The sequence below is a fragment of the Brachionichthys hirsutus genome, unplaced genomic scaffold (genome assembly GCF_040956055.1).
Source record: "Brachionichthys hirsutus isolate HB-005 unplaced genomic scaffold, CSIRO-AGI_Bhir_v1 contig_261, whole genome shotgun sequence".
Taxonomy (NCBI): Eukaryota; Metazoa; Chordata; class Actinopteri; order Lophiiformes; family Brachionichthyidae; genus Brachionichthys; species Brachionichthys hirsutus.
The window spans coordinates 52,487-67,500 of NW_027180360.1; the positions used below are offsets into that span (position 1 = coordinate 52,487).

Below are 15,014 nucleotides of genomic sequence, written 5' to 3' on the forward strand. Positions count from 1 at the left end.
CGGAGATCAGACGAGCAGGCCAGCCCGCGCCTCAGCTCTATCACCGATCAGCTGCTCTGACAACAAATCCCGCGCGCAGATGGTCATTCATTCGCGTCCGTCACGCCACGACAGCCCATGAGTAACCCGGAAGAGGCGTGGATGCGCGCGCAGCTACAGGAAGTACATGCCGGCCATTGAGGGGCGAACCTACACCACCGCATAGCGCCCCTCAGTGGCACGGAGGGAGACTACATATGGCCACATAAACAAAAATAAAAATACAAAATAAAATAAAGATAAAATAGAACTAAATAAATAAAAACTATTCTGAAAAAAGATCAGGACATAACAAAACTGGAACAGAAAGGATCAGATAGAAGACATATGAAAAAGCTTGCTTCTTTTTTTATAGTGAAAACGTGATGCATTCAGTTGTAACCTGCAGAGAATTCGACAATACAAATGATTAAAGGCCACCTGGAAGATATACCGGTACAAGTTGTCCTTTACATTTCTCCTGGTGCCACAGATGTTTGACATCGGAGAACATCTGACTGTGCCAGACGAGTTCTCAGAGCGTGAGCGGCGCTCAGGTCTGGTGTGGAAGCAGCTGGTTGCTGGGGCGATGGCAGGCGCTGTGTCCCGAACAGGCACTGCACCATTGCACCGTCTAAAAGTCTTCCTGCAGGTGGGTCATTTCACAAAGTTCACGATTACACTTTTGTGAAGGGCTGTCTCAAAGCTTTTCTCATTTGTGCTCGGAGAGTTTTTGTCTGTTGAGGCGGTGAAACAAACGGTTAGAGGAGCTGACGTTAAGAGTGTCTGAGCCGCCAGCGAGGATGACCGAGGCTGATTCACACCTCGGAACTGAGTGGTTGTTAGAGATTAAGTCTCTAACATTGTGATATTAATTTACAAACGCACCGAAATGAAACAGGCGGACACCAGGCTTCTATTTTCTCTCACGCTGCCCGGACCGGCTGGTCCGGCGCGCTTCCTCCAACCAACTGTTTCCGCTTCCCGGAACAAGTTTATTTATAACGTTCATGGCTCCACCTCTTGACTTAGTGACATCACGATACCTTCAGAGCGCACAACATCGCTGCCCACCAGATGGGGCTGTTCTTTATCTAACGGTTACATTTAAACAAATGAAAATAAGCAAATGACCCTATTGGTGGTCAAACTGAATGGTTCTGGGCTGTCACCAACTATAGAGCCTTTAAACTAAAGCTCGCACCTCAAGGCTGGAAAACTGCTTTTTGCCCAGGGCCATCACCGACCTGAACCTGATAAATGACCTCACCTCGCACCCCCTTCCTGTTGAACTAGCTCAGTTTGGCAGCTTGTATCTGTACCCACTGTACTCAGATGATTGACTTGTTTTTGCATTCAGGCACATGGTTCTAAATCTCAAGGAATGAATCTCTGGTCTGGACTGAGGGCAATGATCAAGGAAGGAGGCGTGTTCTCACTCTGGAGGGGAAATGGGATCAATGTCCTCAAGATTGCTCCTGAATCGGCCATTAAGTTTATGGCCTATGAACAGGTCGGTGCGCTCCAACCAATCAATGACAAGAAATAATTAGAACTCAATGTTGGCTCTTCTGCAGCAGCTCGCCGGTTATTTGCTTCTTCCATTTCTGGTGAAGACAGCTTCCAGTACTTCGCTTCGTCGTCTCAGCACATACGACACACACGAAACAAATAAAGGAAAGGAGGAAATGTAAATAGAAGAGGCACACATTACAAAAAAAAGGTTAATATTACAGTGAACACAAACAGTAACATAATCATAACAAGATCTCAAAAACCATCATATTATTTTTTTTAAAATAAATATTCCTGACAAGAAAACAACAAATAATGGCCTGGTGACACCGCCCCTCACCCCCGTTTGAAAATGACAAATGTGATTCACAGGTTCTCATCTCTAGATTGCATGTATCTCGTATTCCTGTTCCCTGGAGCTGCCAGGGAACAGGACTAGAGGACGACCCAGGAGAAGAGACATGGACGTAGTGAGGGAGGACATGAGAGTGGCTGGTGTTGGGGAGGACAATGCAAAGGACAGGACTAGAGGACGACCCAGGAGAAGAGACATGGACGTAGTGAGGGAGGACATGAGAGTGGCTGGTGTTGGGGAGGACGATGCAAAGGACAGGGCTAGAGGACGACCCAGGAGAAGAGACATGGACGTAGTGAGGGAGGACATGAGAGTGGCTGGTGTTGGGGAGGACGATGCAAAGGACAGGGCTAGAGGACGACCCAGGAGAAGAGACATGGACGTAGTGAGGGAGGACATGAGAGTGGCTGGTGTTGGGGAGGACGATGCAGAGGACAGGGCTAGAGGACGACCCAGGAGAAGAGACATGGACGTAGTGAGGGAGGACATGAGAGTGGCTGGTGTTGGGGAGGACGATGCAAAGGACAGGGCTAGAGGACGACCCAGGAGAAGAGACATGGACGTAGTGAGGGAGGACATGAGAGTGGCTGGTGTTGGGGAGGACGATGCAGAGGACAGGGCTAGAGGACGACCCAGGAGAAGAGACATGGACGTAGTGAGGGAGGACATGAGAGTGGCTGGTGTTGGGGAGGACGATGCAAAGGACAGGGCTAGAGGACGACCCAGGAGAAGAGACATGGACGTAGTGAGGGAGGACATGAGAGTGGCTGGTGTTGGGGAGGACGATGCAAAGGACAGGACTAGAGGACGACCCAGGAGAAGAGACATGGACGTAGTGAGGGAGGACATGAGAGTGGCTGGTGTTGGGGAGGACGATGCAAAGGACAGGGTGAGGTGGAGAACATTGATTTGCTGTGACAAGACGAAAGTACAGTAGTAGTAGTACTTAGTAGTAGTACTAGATCTGTGGCTCAGATTACTATTATTTCTCTTACTGTTTTATATGTTTTAACTATTCACATTAGAATATTTTACATGATTATAATTCAAGATGGTGACTACTGGAAAATTGTACCAATCATAACCCTGCAGCTCTATAAAGACTCTGTTCTATTCCCCTCCAGATAATTCTGCAGGACCTCCTTCTAGCCCCAAATCGTCCCTGTCCCTGTCATCCAATCCTTCGTCCAGAGATTCGTCCCCCAGCCGGGATCTGTCCGTCAGCATCGGCTGCCTCCGGCCCCCGGTGGTCATCCACAGCTCTGGGAAGAGGTTTGGCTTCACGCTGCGAGCTATCAGAGTCTACATGGGGGACAGCGACGTCTACACTGTTCACCACATGGTCTGGGTAAGTGTCCCCCTGAAGCTGATGGACACTACCATGAAGGGACATTTCTGTATATTCAGCACGTTTACAGTTCGATGATCACACAAATAGAAACATTAAAACCATCTCGTCTGCAGGTTTTATTTGATAGTATTCACGTGTTTCAGCTTCTTGTACTTCTCTGACGATGCCTTTCTGGCATAATAGCGATTGATCCGGTCGTTGCTTGACTTGTTATTTTGATTGGCGGTTAATGATTTGTGTCTGCAGTGTGTTGAGGATGGCAGTCCAGCACATGAGGCAGGACTGAGGGCCGGTGACCTCATCACGCACGTCAACGGGGAGTCTGTCCAGGGACTCGTCCACACTGAGGTTGTGGAGCTCTTGCTCAAGGTACATTGATAAAGTGGATCTAAATAAAAATGTAAATGTGTTTCTGGCCTTCATTGATGTTTTCTATCTGCTCCGACAGAGCTGCAACAGAGTGACCCTGCAGACCACCGCGCTGGAGAACACGTCCATCAAGGTGGGTCCAGCCAGGAAGATCAGCTACAAGGCCAAGATGGCCCGACGCAGCAAGAAGAGCAGGCGGAGGGACGGCCAGGACAGGTACGTGATGTAACAGCCGCCGTGGAGGAGTCGCACCGCGGACGCTGTTCTCGACTCCTCTCGACTCCTCTCGACTCCTCTCGACTCGCCCAGCCGGCGGCGCGGCATCTTGAAGAAGCTGTCCAAGCACACGCCCCCCCCCATGCAGAGCAGCCGCAGCTTCTCATCAGGGTTCCACCAGTCGTCCAGTGACAGCCTGTCCGGATCCCCGACCCAAAGCCTCTCGCCTGGGCCGTGCACGCCTTGTCGCTCCCCCGCTCCTGACCACTCTGGCGGTAGGTCACCGTCCCATGTTACCGACCCCCGTTCTCTTTGATGCAGCGTAACTGTTTTTCCTTCTGTCCCCTTTGGCCAGATTCCAGTTCTTCTCCTTGCTCCAGCTCCCCTAACTCGCCTGTACCACAGGCCCGTCCCAGTTCCCTTCATGTTTTGGGTCGTTACACTAAAGCTGGACGCTGCAAGTCCACCAGCAGCATCCCTCCTTCGCCACTGGCCTGCATCCCACCTCCTCAGCCCCTCTCTCCTCAATGTTCCCCATCCTGTCTCCCCAGTACCCCCAAATCCCTGCAGGGGTTCCATGGCAAGACGCTATCCCCTCCGACCGTTGCTCGCCACTCGGTGCGTCCCCGCAGTGCAGAAACGCCACGCTCGCCGCTCCTCAAGAGGGTCCAATCGGCAGAAAAACTGACGGGAGGAGAAAAGACGACAGTGGGGCTCCACGGCGACAGGAAGGCCTACGGCACCCGCCGCCACACCATGGAGGTGCCTCTGTCTGAAGGGGGGGTTCTGGGGGATGGAGAGGGGGACACACTGACCGGGTTTATCTGTGTTGGCGAGCACGGCCGCCAGGGTCTGTACAGAGGAGGGCAGAGAAGCCACCAGGATGCCGTCGGCGCGGGCAGCGAGCACCCCCGCTCCACTGCCCCCCCTCAACACCGCGGTGGCAGCCACCTCTCACCACACCACAAAGAGGTGGTGGTGATGAGGAAGCTGGCGCTGTCTGAGCGAAGGGACTCCTTCAAGAAACAGGAGGCCGTGCAGGAGACGAGTTTTGATGACACGGAGGAGAGGGAGGCGGCACACGGCCCAACGGATGCGTCGAAGGCATCCCGGGTCAACGCCGGGTCGGCCCAATCCGAATGCAGCGTTGACCTGGAAGGGAGAGGATCACGGGGAATGGCACAGCAGAAAGCCCAGTCAAAGGACAAAGCAACGTTTTAGTCAGTCGGACTCGGGACCTGCTCGGACACGAAGGCCCAGAAATCTGTGACCGAATCCCAGATAATCACAAGCGGCTGCTGATCGATATTTCTCAGCAATACATACGAAATGACGGCCAAACGATGTTCGCTTTGGGGTCGCTTGTTTTCTCTCTGGACTGGCAAATCACTGTGGCAAAAAAAAAGTTTCAAATGATGAAACTTATTTATGACTTTATATCCTCACCTTGTTTCCTTGTTTCATTTGCTAAAAAACAAATCTTTGGATTCCTTCGGTCGTTCATTGTTGTGGAATCGCACGAAACAAATATCACACAAAGGCTCGCTGATGTCGGACGGTTTGTTTTGTACCTCAGTGACTTCCTAGAGAGGCGTAAGCAATGTCACGAATTACACAAATATGGGCAAATATCCTGCGCTGCCTGGGCTCGCTGGTTCTGAACGTCAATACCTGGAATCACGGCTGTGGTAAAGCACAGTTCAGCCATGGGAACGAATTTAAATAGAGGTACTCTCGTACATAAGAAGTTTCATGCATGCATGCGCTCTAATTCTACCTGCTGTCTGTGTGCGTGCGTGTGCGTGCGTGTGCGTGCGTGTGCGTGCTGACACTCCTCTAGTGGTGGTTTGTATCATAACGTAACATGGATGTGTAGTAGAAGCCTCTTTACGTCTCGTAGCCGGGTTGAATCGAGCCTCCGTCCAGCTCCTTCCGTCGTCTGTCCTGAAGCGTGTCGTCGTGTTTTCAGGATGTCCTTCACACCGTCTGCATGGTGTCAGAAAAAAAAAGAATATACGTGTGATGGATGAATGTTTACATTCTATTGAAAATATGTTTGTGGATTTCTGTGGTTTTGTTAAATTATTGTGGGTAAAAACTGACGGTGAATTCAGCCAGAGGCCCTTAGATGAAGGAAAGGGTACGTTTTCATGTGGGACTCGTCGCGTTGCAGCAGCGATGACGATGCCGTTAGTGTATGCTGTATAAACAATGGACCTTATAACAGCTGATGGAGGTCATTTGAAAGTGACCTATTAAGGGTAGGTGGACTTAGTGTGGCAGGATTTAATCTCATGTTATCAGTTGTGCATGTTTCACATCCCAGTGTGATGTTCCCACATTATTAAGGATCTCTTGGGAGGGGGTTGAAAGGATGTGGAATTCTTTAATTTGATCATTCATCACCCATTTGATCTAGCATTAATGTTTTGATCAGAGAGTTTTTGGACCCCACCCCCCCCAGATATGTATTCTTTAATTTACCTTTTTATATTGTAGTTTCAAGCATGTATGATTTTTTTCCTTTGCACCAACTACCAGAATTCTTCTATATGTATTTTATATGAATTTGGTACGATGCCAATGTTCGTAGTTCTCCAAAAGCCTGCGTTTGTGATTTTGTGATCACTCAGACTCGGAACAGTGGCTAAAGCAGGGGTCTCGAGCTCAAATTACCTGGGGGGCCGCAGGAGGCAAAGTCTGGGCGAGGTCGGGCTTACTTTTCCAATTGTCTGAAAAAAGTGGCTTTGAGAACATTTTTAAATATTACCCTCTTTTCATCATTTTTAACAATCGAAAACTCAAGACATTCTTGAGTTCATCATTGAATCCTTTTTTTTAAATCATATAAACCTGGCAGGCTGCATTAACCTTAAACTTTCATATCGTCCTGCGGGCTGCGAGTCTGAGATCCCTGGGCTCGGGACTGCAGGTTCACATTCAAAGTTTGTTTCATGTACTCTGGAATAAAACTTGTATTCAGTGATAAAAGTTATCTCTGAATACATGATGCAATATACGTCTGTGTTCTTAGGATTTTAATTTATTGTGTACCCCTACTAGATAAATTCATGATGTGCTATCATGTCATCATTTCTGGACGCCGCATGAAGCATCACTTTGATTTCTCACTGTTGGTCGATGGTTATTGGGTTTGTATCTATCTCTAGTCAGCCTCATATTCTTAAACAGGCCTTTGTGAAATTCCTACTATGCGAGTACAAGATGCAGACTGGCTTGACATTATTTTTTAATTGTCTTTACAGTGCTTGAAATAAATGAATTGCAAAGGAACCGAGAAGTCTGGGACTAAAATATTCATTCATTTTCCATTTGTCCCTCAATCACTTCTGTTTTCAGTTTTGCAGCGTTCCTATGTGACCCTTCTTTGGAGTAGTGGTCGTCTCTGCACTGCGCTGGGTACTTTAGTTCCTTCAGAACTGGTCGGTGAATTCGGTGAGTGAGATTGTTTGTTGCCAACCAATCTGCGATAAACTGGCAATTTGTCCAGATTGTTCTCGGCCTCCCACCCAACGTCGGCTGGGAAGGTTTCAGCCGACCACGACCTTTAACACGAGCCGTTAAGAAAGTTCTCAAAGATTTAAAAAGGCACCACTCATTGTTGGCTCAATGAAAATAAATCGTATTTATGTATGAAGCAGAGTTTGTAATAATGGTTAGTCATTTTTAACTGATTTGTGAGTAGGTGCTGGTCTGAAAACAATATTTAGGAGTAAAAAGCATACCTTTATCCACCTAACTCCAAGTGATCACTTCCTGAGCATGCGACTGTTGGACGTACGACTTGCATGCGACTGTTGGACGTACGACTTGCATGCGACTGTTGGACGTACGACTTGCATACGACTGTTGGACGTACGACTTGCATACGACTGTTGGACGTACGACTTGCATGCGACTGTTGGACGTACGACTTGCATGCGACTGTTGGACGTACGACTTGCATACGACTGTTGGACGTACGACTTGCATACGACTGTTGGACGTACGACTTTCATGCGACTGTTGGACGTACGACTTGCATGCGACTGTTGGACGTACGACTTGCATGCGACTGTTGGACGTACGACTTGCACGCGACTGTTGGACGTAGGACTTGCATGCGACTGTTGGACGTACGACTTGCATACGACTGTTAGACATACGACTTGCATACGACTGTTGGACGTACGACTTGCATGCGACTGATGTTTTGTCGGTTTTGCACTACGCAGCAAATGATACTCAAATGAAATGTTGAAGCAGGTGCTCTGTAGGTTGGCTAAACTTTGAAGACCAAAAGGTATCCACTATATTCTCGCCTTGTGTGTGATTTACATTTAAATATGCTGATGCTAATACCTGCACTTTCTTTTCCCTGATTCTCCTTTCATCATCACGTTTCAGCCTGATGTTTGATTATTTTAATGGCTATTCTATTTCACTGGTGTTCAGTAGTTCAATGTTCAAGACCCAACAAACGACAATCCATTTGAGAATTGGCTGGAAAGAATCGCACAAAACTCGCACGAGATCAGTTTGTTTTTTCTTAGACTTGTAGTGAAACATGTTTCTTTGGGTTAATCTGCTGCTCTAAATGCAGAGTGAATAACGATCAACCTGCTTCCTGCTTCCTTCTCATGCTGAGTGGGGCAGTCAGAGGAAGCTACTCTCCACCAGAGGGAGCCATTGGAGGCCTCTAGGTTGAGGCGGGCCGACCTCTACGCACGAATCAAATGGTCCTCTTCTCTCCACTCGCGTTTTGAGTCCAGACACTTCTTCCTTTCAGTCTCGTGTGCGGCTTGCTTAAGTTCAGAGTTCAGAGTTCACTCACTCACCTGTACGGTTCGTTCTGTAGGCCGATGCAATGATTTTAAGATAATAAAAGCCGTATGAAATGAAGTTCACTCCTGGGTGGTTTTTGGTTTTGTTATGCCTTTATGAGAGGACGGTCACTCATCGCGAGTCGTCCACGCTGGGCCATTTTCACTATCACTAAGATCATTCTATTTTGAGGATATTGCTAAAAAAGCTTGATGTGGAATGTTGGAGAGACTTTTCTTTGTCCCACAGAAGGACGCGTTCGCCGGTAACGGTGCATGAATGTTTAACCGTTATGTTTGTAGTGCAGGAAAACAACGAGGGGTTGATATTATTTTAATGTTTAATGTGTTCCAGGAAGAAGGGATCTCATCTCTACTGTCATAGAGTTCATTAAACAGTCTCTAATTTGTGCTGTCTTTTTATAGGAAGTCTTTATTTGGTTGGAAGTAGTTGGAAGTAAAACTGTGTTGAGGCCTGTACACGAGAGGAATCGATATTTTCTGTGTAATTCTGCTAACCCGAAGGCTGGTGTTTAATTTTGAGGGATGCTTAGATTGATCATGTGATCAGGTTTAGTTCCTCATCTTGTGTACTTATACAGCCTCCCAATGAGGGCCTACACACAACCACGTAACCGTGGGCAGTTTCGATAATATTCCGACAAACGCATCATCCAGAGGGTGGGAAGAGACCAATACGCTTAGATCCAGACCCTGGTCAAGGGGCGTGGCCATCTCTTTGAAAATGTGTTCTGTAACATACAAGAGTATTTCTCAACATGTTCTCTCATTTTTCAGGAGAAAATGTATCAATCTTGATTAAAGATAGAGAAAACGTGCATGTGATGTGCTACAGACCCAGATCAAGCAAACTTAATCACACAGCTAATCAATAATCAATGACGGTTATTCCTTTTACGGCTCATTCAAGCTTTAAATCATTTCTAATTCACCATTTTTGTTTGATCATTTCCTTTGAAGGTTGCTCATCGCCTTCAAAATAAAGCACTAGTTTTACTCTAGTGGTGTAAAACTGTGTTTTGGGAGATCAGATGACGTGATTTGATTGATTATTGACTACATCATTTCCAACTTAATTCACTTCGGATCTATAAATGTATCACTGATTTATGCGGAGAAATAAAGTAGAAAATCCCTTTGCGTGGACGTCCTCTCCTTACACGTGACGTCACCCTGATCGTATGACGCGTGAGCCAAGCGCAACATTTTGGGAACTCCCTCGCACGAAGGATCGGTGCCGGATTTACAGTTCCGCGGGACGTCACGTGGTCCGGCCGACATGAAGGCGCCCACGCTGCTGATTCTCGTCATTTGGTTTAACGTCCAGCCCTCGTCATGCCCCCATCCTGCGGGGAGGGGGCGCTCCTCTGTGGACTCGGCCCTCCACTGCGGGGTAAGAGCGACGGTCCGTCTCAGCGAAGGGAGATCCGGTTTGGAATGCCGTCTTCTGGCGGAGGGCTTTCTAAATCCCTCCGCCAGGATCACTGAGGTCTTGTGAACACGTCGCTGTTAGACTCCGCCCCCTCGGCTCTGCTAAAACTACTTTCTAATGATCACACACACAGTTTCTTCAGGAGTGTTTACTCAGCACTATCCAGTCTCGCGATGCATTGCGATGGCGCCCTCTACCGTCGGGATGTTACAGCAGCCGGGCTTTTAAAGCATTGTGAAGTTAGATCAGTTTTCGTCGCAGGCAGTGACGTTCGAAAAGCTAAAATTCCGGCTACAGACGTGTAAACAGGGGTTTCAAAAATCGTGACTTTGGCTGGAGTTTTTCAAAAACCATCGTTTTTATTCGCAGCAGTTTTTCAGTCATCAATGTAACTATTATTGGCCATTATTGATTATTCTACCCCCACAGAGACATTGTTACAGGACTTGACGTCATGCTGTGATGTTCTGTGTTCTGCCAATCACATGCTCTGTCTGCGCGCATGCGCATTGTTGTACGGAAGCTGCAGCGCGGCCCAAACAGCGGACCTGATAATGAAGCCTGTTAAGTGTTCCTGTGTCCATCATCCTTTTATCTGTCAGCACCGACACCAACATGGTGTCAGGAGTGGGATCTATCAGTGGTCCACCATAGTTTGTGTTGCTATACGGACGGCTGGCGATATTCATATCCGAAGCAGACGGATCGCCCGACGCCGTGACCACAGTAGCAATGGCGGCCAAAATACCTCCGCCGTCTCCGATGAGCTTTACGGGTGACTGGAGCGCCAATTGGGATGTTTTTCATGCCGAATTTGAGGATTATATTCTTGTGACCGGAATAGCGGAGAAAGATGAGAGGATACAGGCTGCAACGCTCCGTAGCGTTCTGGGCAGTGAATGCAGGCATGTGTACCGGCACAACCTCAACCTCTCGGCGGAGCAGAGGGAGGATCCCGCAGCAATACTGGACGCCCTGGAGAGATACTTCAAGCCGGCAAGAAACATCATCTACGAAAGATACTTGTTTGGATGTTACAAACAAGAGGAGAGCGAGTCAATAGATGCCTTTGTGACCAGGCTGAGGGAGAAAGCATCAACGTCCCAGTCTGGAGCCGTAGCCCTCATGTCCATAAGCTGGATGCTGCACTCAACAGCACACTGCGGACTGTCTCCGGATGCCTACGTGCCACTCCAACCAACCAGCTGCCGGTCCTTGCTGGAATCGCCCCAGCAGAGATCAGGCGAGAGGCATCCATACTAGCTCTCGCTCGGAAGGCACATCTGAGCAAATCCCACCTTCTCCACAAGGTTGTCATGGAGACACCACATCACACCCGCCTCAAGTCCCGTCGCCCTTTTGCCACACAGGCCCAAGAACGGCTTCACACGACACCAGCTGACATACCGAAGGAATCCTGGGTGAAGGCCAGATGGAGGGACGAGTGGAAGGTGGCAGTACCATCCAGGCTCCACCGCTGCATCAAGGATCCAACAGATGTTCCTGGCCAGGACCTGCCCCACAAGGAGCGGAATACCCTCAACCGGCTGCGGACAGGAGTTGGACGCTTTGCTGCAACAATGCAGAAGTGGGGACCCATCACAGTCTGTGGACCACGTGCTGACCAGCTGCCCCACATACCGCCCACCAAATGGTGATCAGGGCTTAATTAACTTGGACGATGACACACTGGACTGGCTTGCTGCAACAGAGCTGAAGGTCTAAGGCAGGGGTGGGCAAACCTTTTGACGTGCGGGCCACATTGGGTTTGAAATTTTGACCGAGGGGCCGGGCCAGGAGCATTTGGATGAGTGTTTGGCCCAGATATACTAAAGCGCTGCGTGTAGTGTGCAAACCTCATAGCACAGTAAACACACAGATAAATGTACAACCCGATTTACTAACAGTGTGTACGAAGAACTGCGTCTTTCAAATGTGCAAAATAGCCCTAATCCAGGTAGTACGTTTGTCTCAATGAATATGCAAGATGCAGCATTTACACATATTTTGGCACAACGGTGTGAGGAGAAATGTAAATAGATTAAAATAGCAATGACATTGTGATCTGTCAAACCTGGTGATTGCATCTGTTTTTAATAAATTTTACTTGAACACGTAAATAAATTAACATTTATTGAAAAAAGATGATCACTTTCAACATTCAAAACATATCAAAACACGAAATACTAAATCTCAATCATTTCTGCTGCACTCATTGTTGTTCCACTGCTGTGCGTAAATGCGCACTTCATTAAAAGAACGGGATTTATTGATCATGACGCTGAACGTCTGCTCACACACGGAGGTCGAGCCAAACAGCAGCATATTCTGTGCCGTCCTCCGGAGGTTTGGAAACGTTGCTTCGTTAAGTGAGGCATGAAAGTCATTCAGGTTAAGAGACTTGAACTTATCGATCGATCAGTTCCAACTGCAGATCCTGCGGTGCGGTTTCAGGGTCTTGTGACGGAACGGGACACCAGCTGAAGTGATGCGTCAATTTTCTTTAAATCAGAGAAGCGACGGCAGAACTCCCGTTCTTGCATTGATTGCTTGCTGGCGTAGTTTGCATGCTTTGTGGCAAAGTGACGGCTGATATTATATTCTTTAAAACCCGCAACGGCTTCTTCGCATATCAGACATGCAGCCGTAGATCGGATTTCGGTGAAAAGAAATCTTGTTGTGCGCTCTTTATTAAACACTCGGCCCTCACCGTCTACTTTGCTTTTCTTTGATCCGCTCATTTCTACAGACGGGGTCAGAGAGTAATGGGGGAAAAAAAATAATGCAAAGAGTAATTCGCTACACGCCACCGCGGTTGTCAGTGCGCCATCTGCTGGTGAAACACGGGTATTGCAGGGACAAAAGGAAAGTTATGATTTTGAATTTTTTGGTAATTGGACAAGTTCGGCGGGCCGTATTGAAAAGCATAACGGGCCGTATACGGCCCGCGGGCCGTGGTTTGCCCATGTCTGGTCTAAGGGCATACGACAGGGGCGACGGTGGCGCATTGGTTGAGAGGGTCGATCCTCGGCTCGATCCCCGGCTCAGGCACATGTGTACACTGTCGTTGTGTCCTTAGGCAAGACGCTTCACCCGCATTGCCCGGGCGCATGCGCACGCTGCGACCAGCAGCAGAGTGTAACTGCTGCAAGCCAAATCTACCTAAGTCACCTTACAGAAGAAGACACTCAATGCTCACGGAACCTGTTCACGCTGCTTCCAAACAACCAGCCAAACAGTTCAAAGCAAGACAGAATGATTCAAACAGAGCAGCAGAACACAACTGCAGGTATTGTGGCAACGCCCACATGAGAGGCAGGGACTACTGTCCTGCTTTTGGGAAGAAATGCAAAATGTGTGGGACTAATAACCATTTTGCAAAAGTCTGCATGAAAAGCAAAGGGGGCAGCACCACAGGTAAAGTGCTCTGCATGGATGGGGAGTCGGGGGAGAGCAGCGATGAGTCGAATCTGAACATGATTGAGTCAGTGCAGTGGGGCAGACAAAAGGAAAGAAGTGGTTTGTCACATTAAAGCTTAACAACAAATCACAGCGCTGGCTGAAACTGCCCTTTGGTGTGTCTGTTGCACCTGAGGTGTATCAAAGAAAACAGCACGAGCTACTGGCGGGTCGAGCCGGCATCGAGCCCATTGCGGATGACATTCTGGTGGTGGGCTGCGGTGAAACTGATGGGGAAGCAGAGGCTGACCATGACGCCAAACTTCTTGCGCTGCTAAATCGTTGCAGGGAAGTTAAGCTGAGGCTAGGGCTAAAAAAGCTACAATTCAAAATGTCTGAAGTTCAATTCCATGGCCATGTTCTCTCAGCTACAGAGCTCAAACCTGATCCAGAAAAGGTGAGGGCAATAGTCGACATGCCCAATCCTACAGATGCAAAAGGAGTGCAGCGACCCGTGGGGTTTGCAAATGATCTGTCCAAAGTCATGCCCCACCTTTCCAGTGTCTGAGCCGCTGCGACTGTTGTTAGACAAAGACACTCCCTGGCATTGGCTGCCCAAACATGATGCAGCAATTCGAGAGCTTAAGTCGCTGGCCACAACTATGCCAGTGCTTCGTTACTATGACGTTAGTAAGCCTGTAACTATCCGGAGCGATGCTAGTCAGAGCGGGCTTGGCTGTTGTCTCATGCAGGAGGGACAGCCGATTGCATTTGCTTCACGCGCGCTTACGACTACTGAACAAAATTATGCACAGATTGAAAAAGAATGCCTCAGCATTGTCTTTGCATAGATTCCACTATTATTTGTACGGCCGCAGTGCTATTACAGCAGAAACTGACCACAAGCCCCTGATTTCAATATTCAGCAAACCTCTCCTCAGCGCTCCAAAAGGACTTAAGGGTATGCTAATGACTCTCCAAAATTACTGTCTCTGTGTCGTATACAAACCTGGTCAAGAAATGTTCATTAGTGACACCCTCAGCAGGCAAAGGAACCTTTTACCAGCAGCAGGCGATCTGCTTTCTGGAGGGGTTCCAGGAGGACCTGCAGCATGTGAACCAAGCAGATTACCTCAACGTAACGGGCCAGCGCCTGGAGCAAATAAAGCAGGCCACGGAAAGAGACGAGGGTTTGCAGAGACTGAGATCCATCGTAATGGTAGGCTGGCCGGATCTCAAAGAGCAGGTGATCATTATCAGGGGATACTGGCCCTATCGGGATGAAGTCAGCGTTCAAAACGGGATTGTGTTCCGGGGTCAGAGAGTCATTGTTCCCAAAGCACTGTGCCCAGAGATGCTAGCACGTATACACTCTAGTCATATAGGGGGAGAGGCGTGTTATTGGCAAGCTTCTGAAACGCTCTACTGGCCCAACATGCATGCAGAAATCAAGGACTTTGTCAGCACATGCACAACATGCAATGAGTGTGCACACAGCCAACGAAAAGAGACAAT

General features: G+C 48.4%; 2 protein-coding genes across 2 annotated transcripts in view; both read left to right on the plus strand.

Moving 5' to 3' along the window:
- Positions 1-511: 511 nt before the first annotated feature.
- On the plus strand, positions 512-5,045 carry LOC137914014 (microtubule-associated serine/threonine-protein kinase 3-like). The gene is made up of 6 exons (XM_068757632.1): positions 512-575; positions 3,013-3,236; positions 3,486-3,608; positions 3,688-3,824; positions 3,918-4,099; positions 4,180-5,045. The coding sequence occupies exons 1-6, from the start codon at positions 512-514 to the stop codon at positions 5,043-5,045; spliced, it is 1,596 nt and encodes a 531-aa protein (XP_068613733.1).
- Positions 5,046-9,947: 4,902 nt separating this feature from the next.
- The window catches only part of LOC137914015 (GILT-like protein 1), a 10,615-nt gene continuing 5,548 nt past the window's right edge, over positions 9,948-15,014 (plus strand). The window contains exon 1 of the mRNA XM_068757633.1: positions 9,948-10,061. Within this exon, the coding sequence (XP_068613734.1) occupies positions 9,948-10,061 (114 nt within the window). The remainder of the gene's footprint in view (positions 10,062-15,014) is intronic.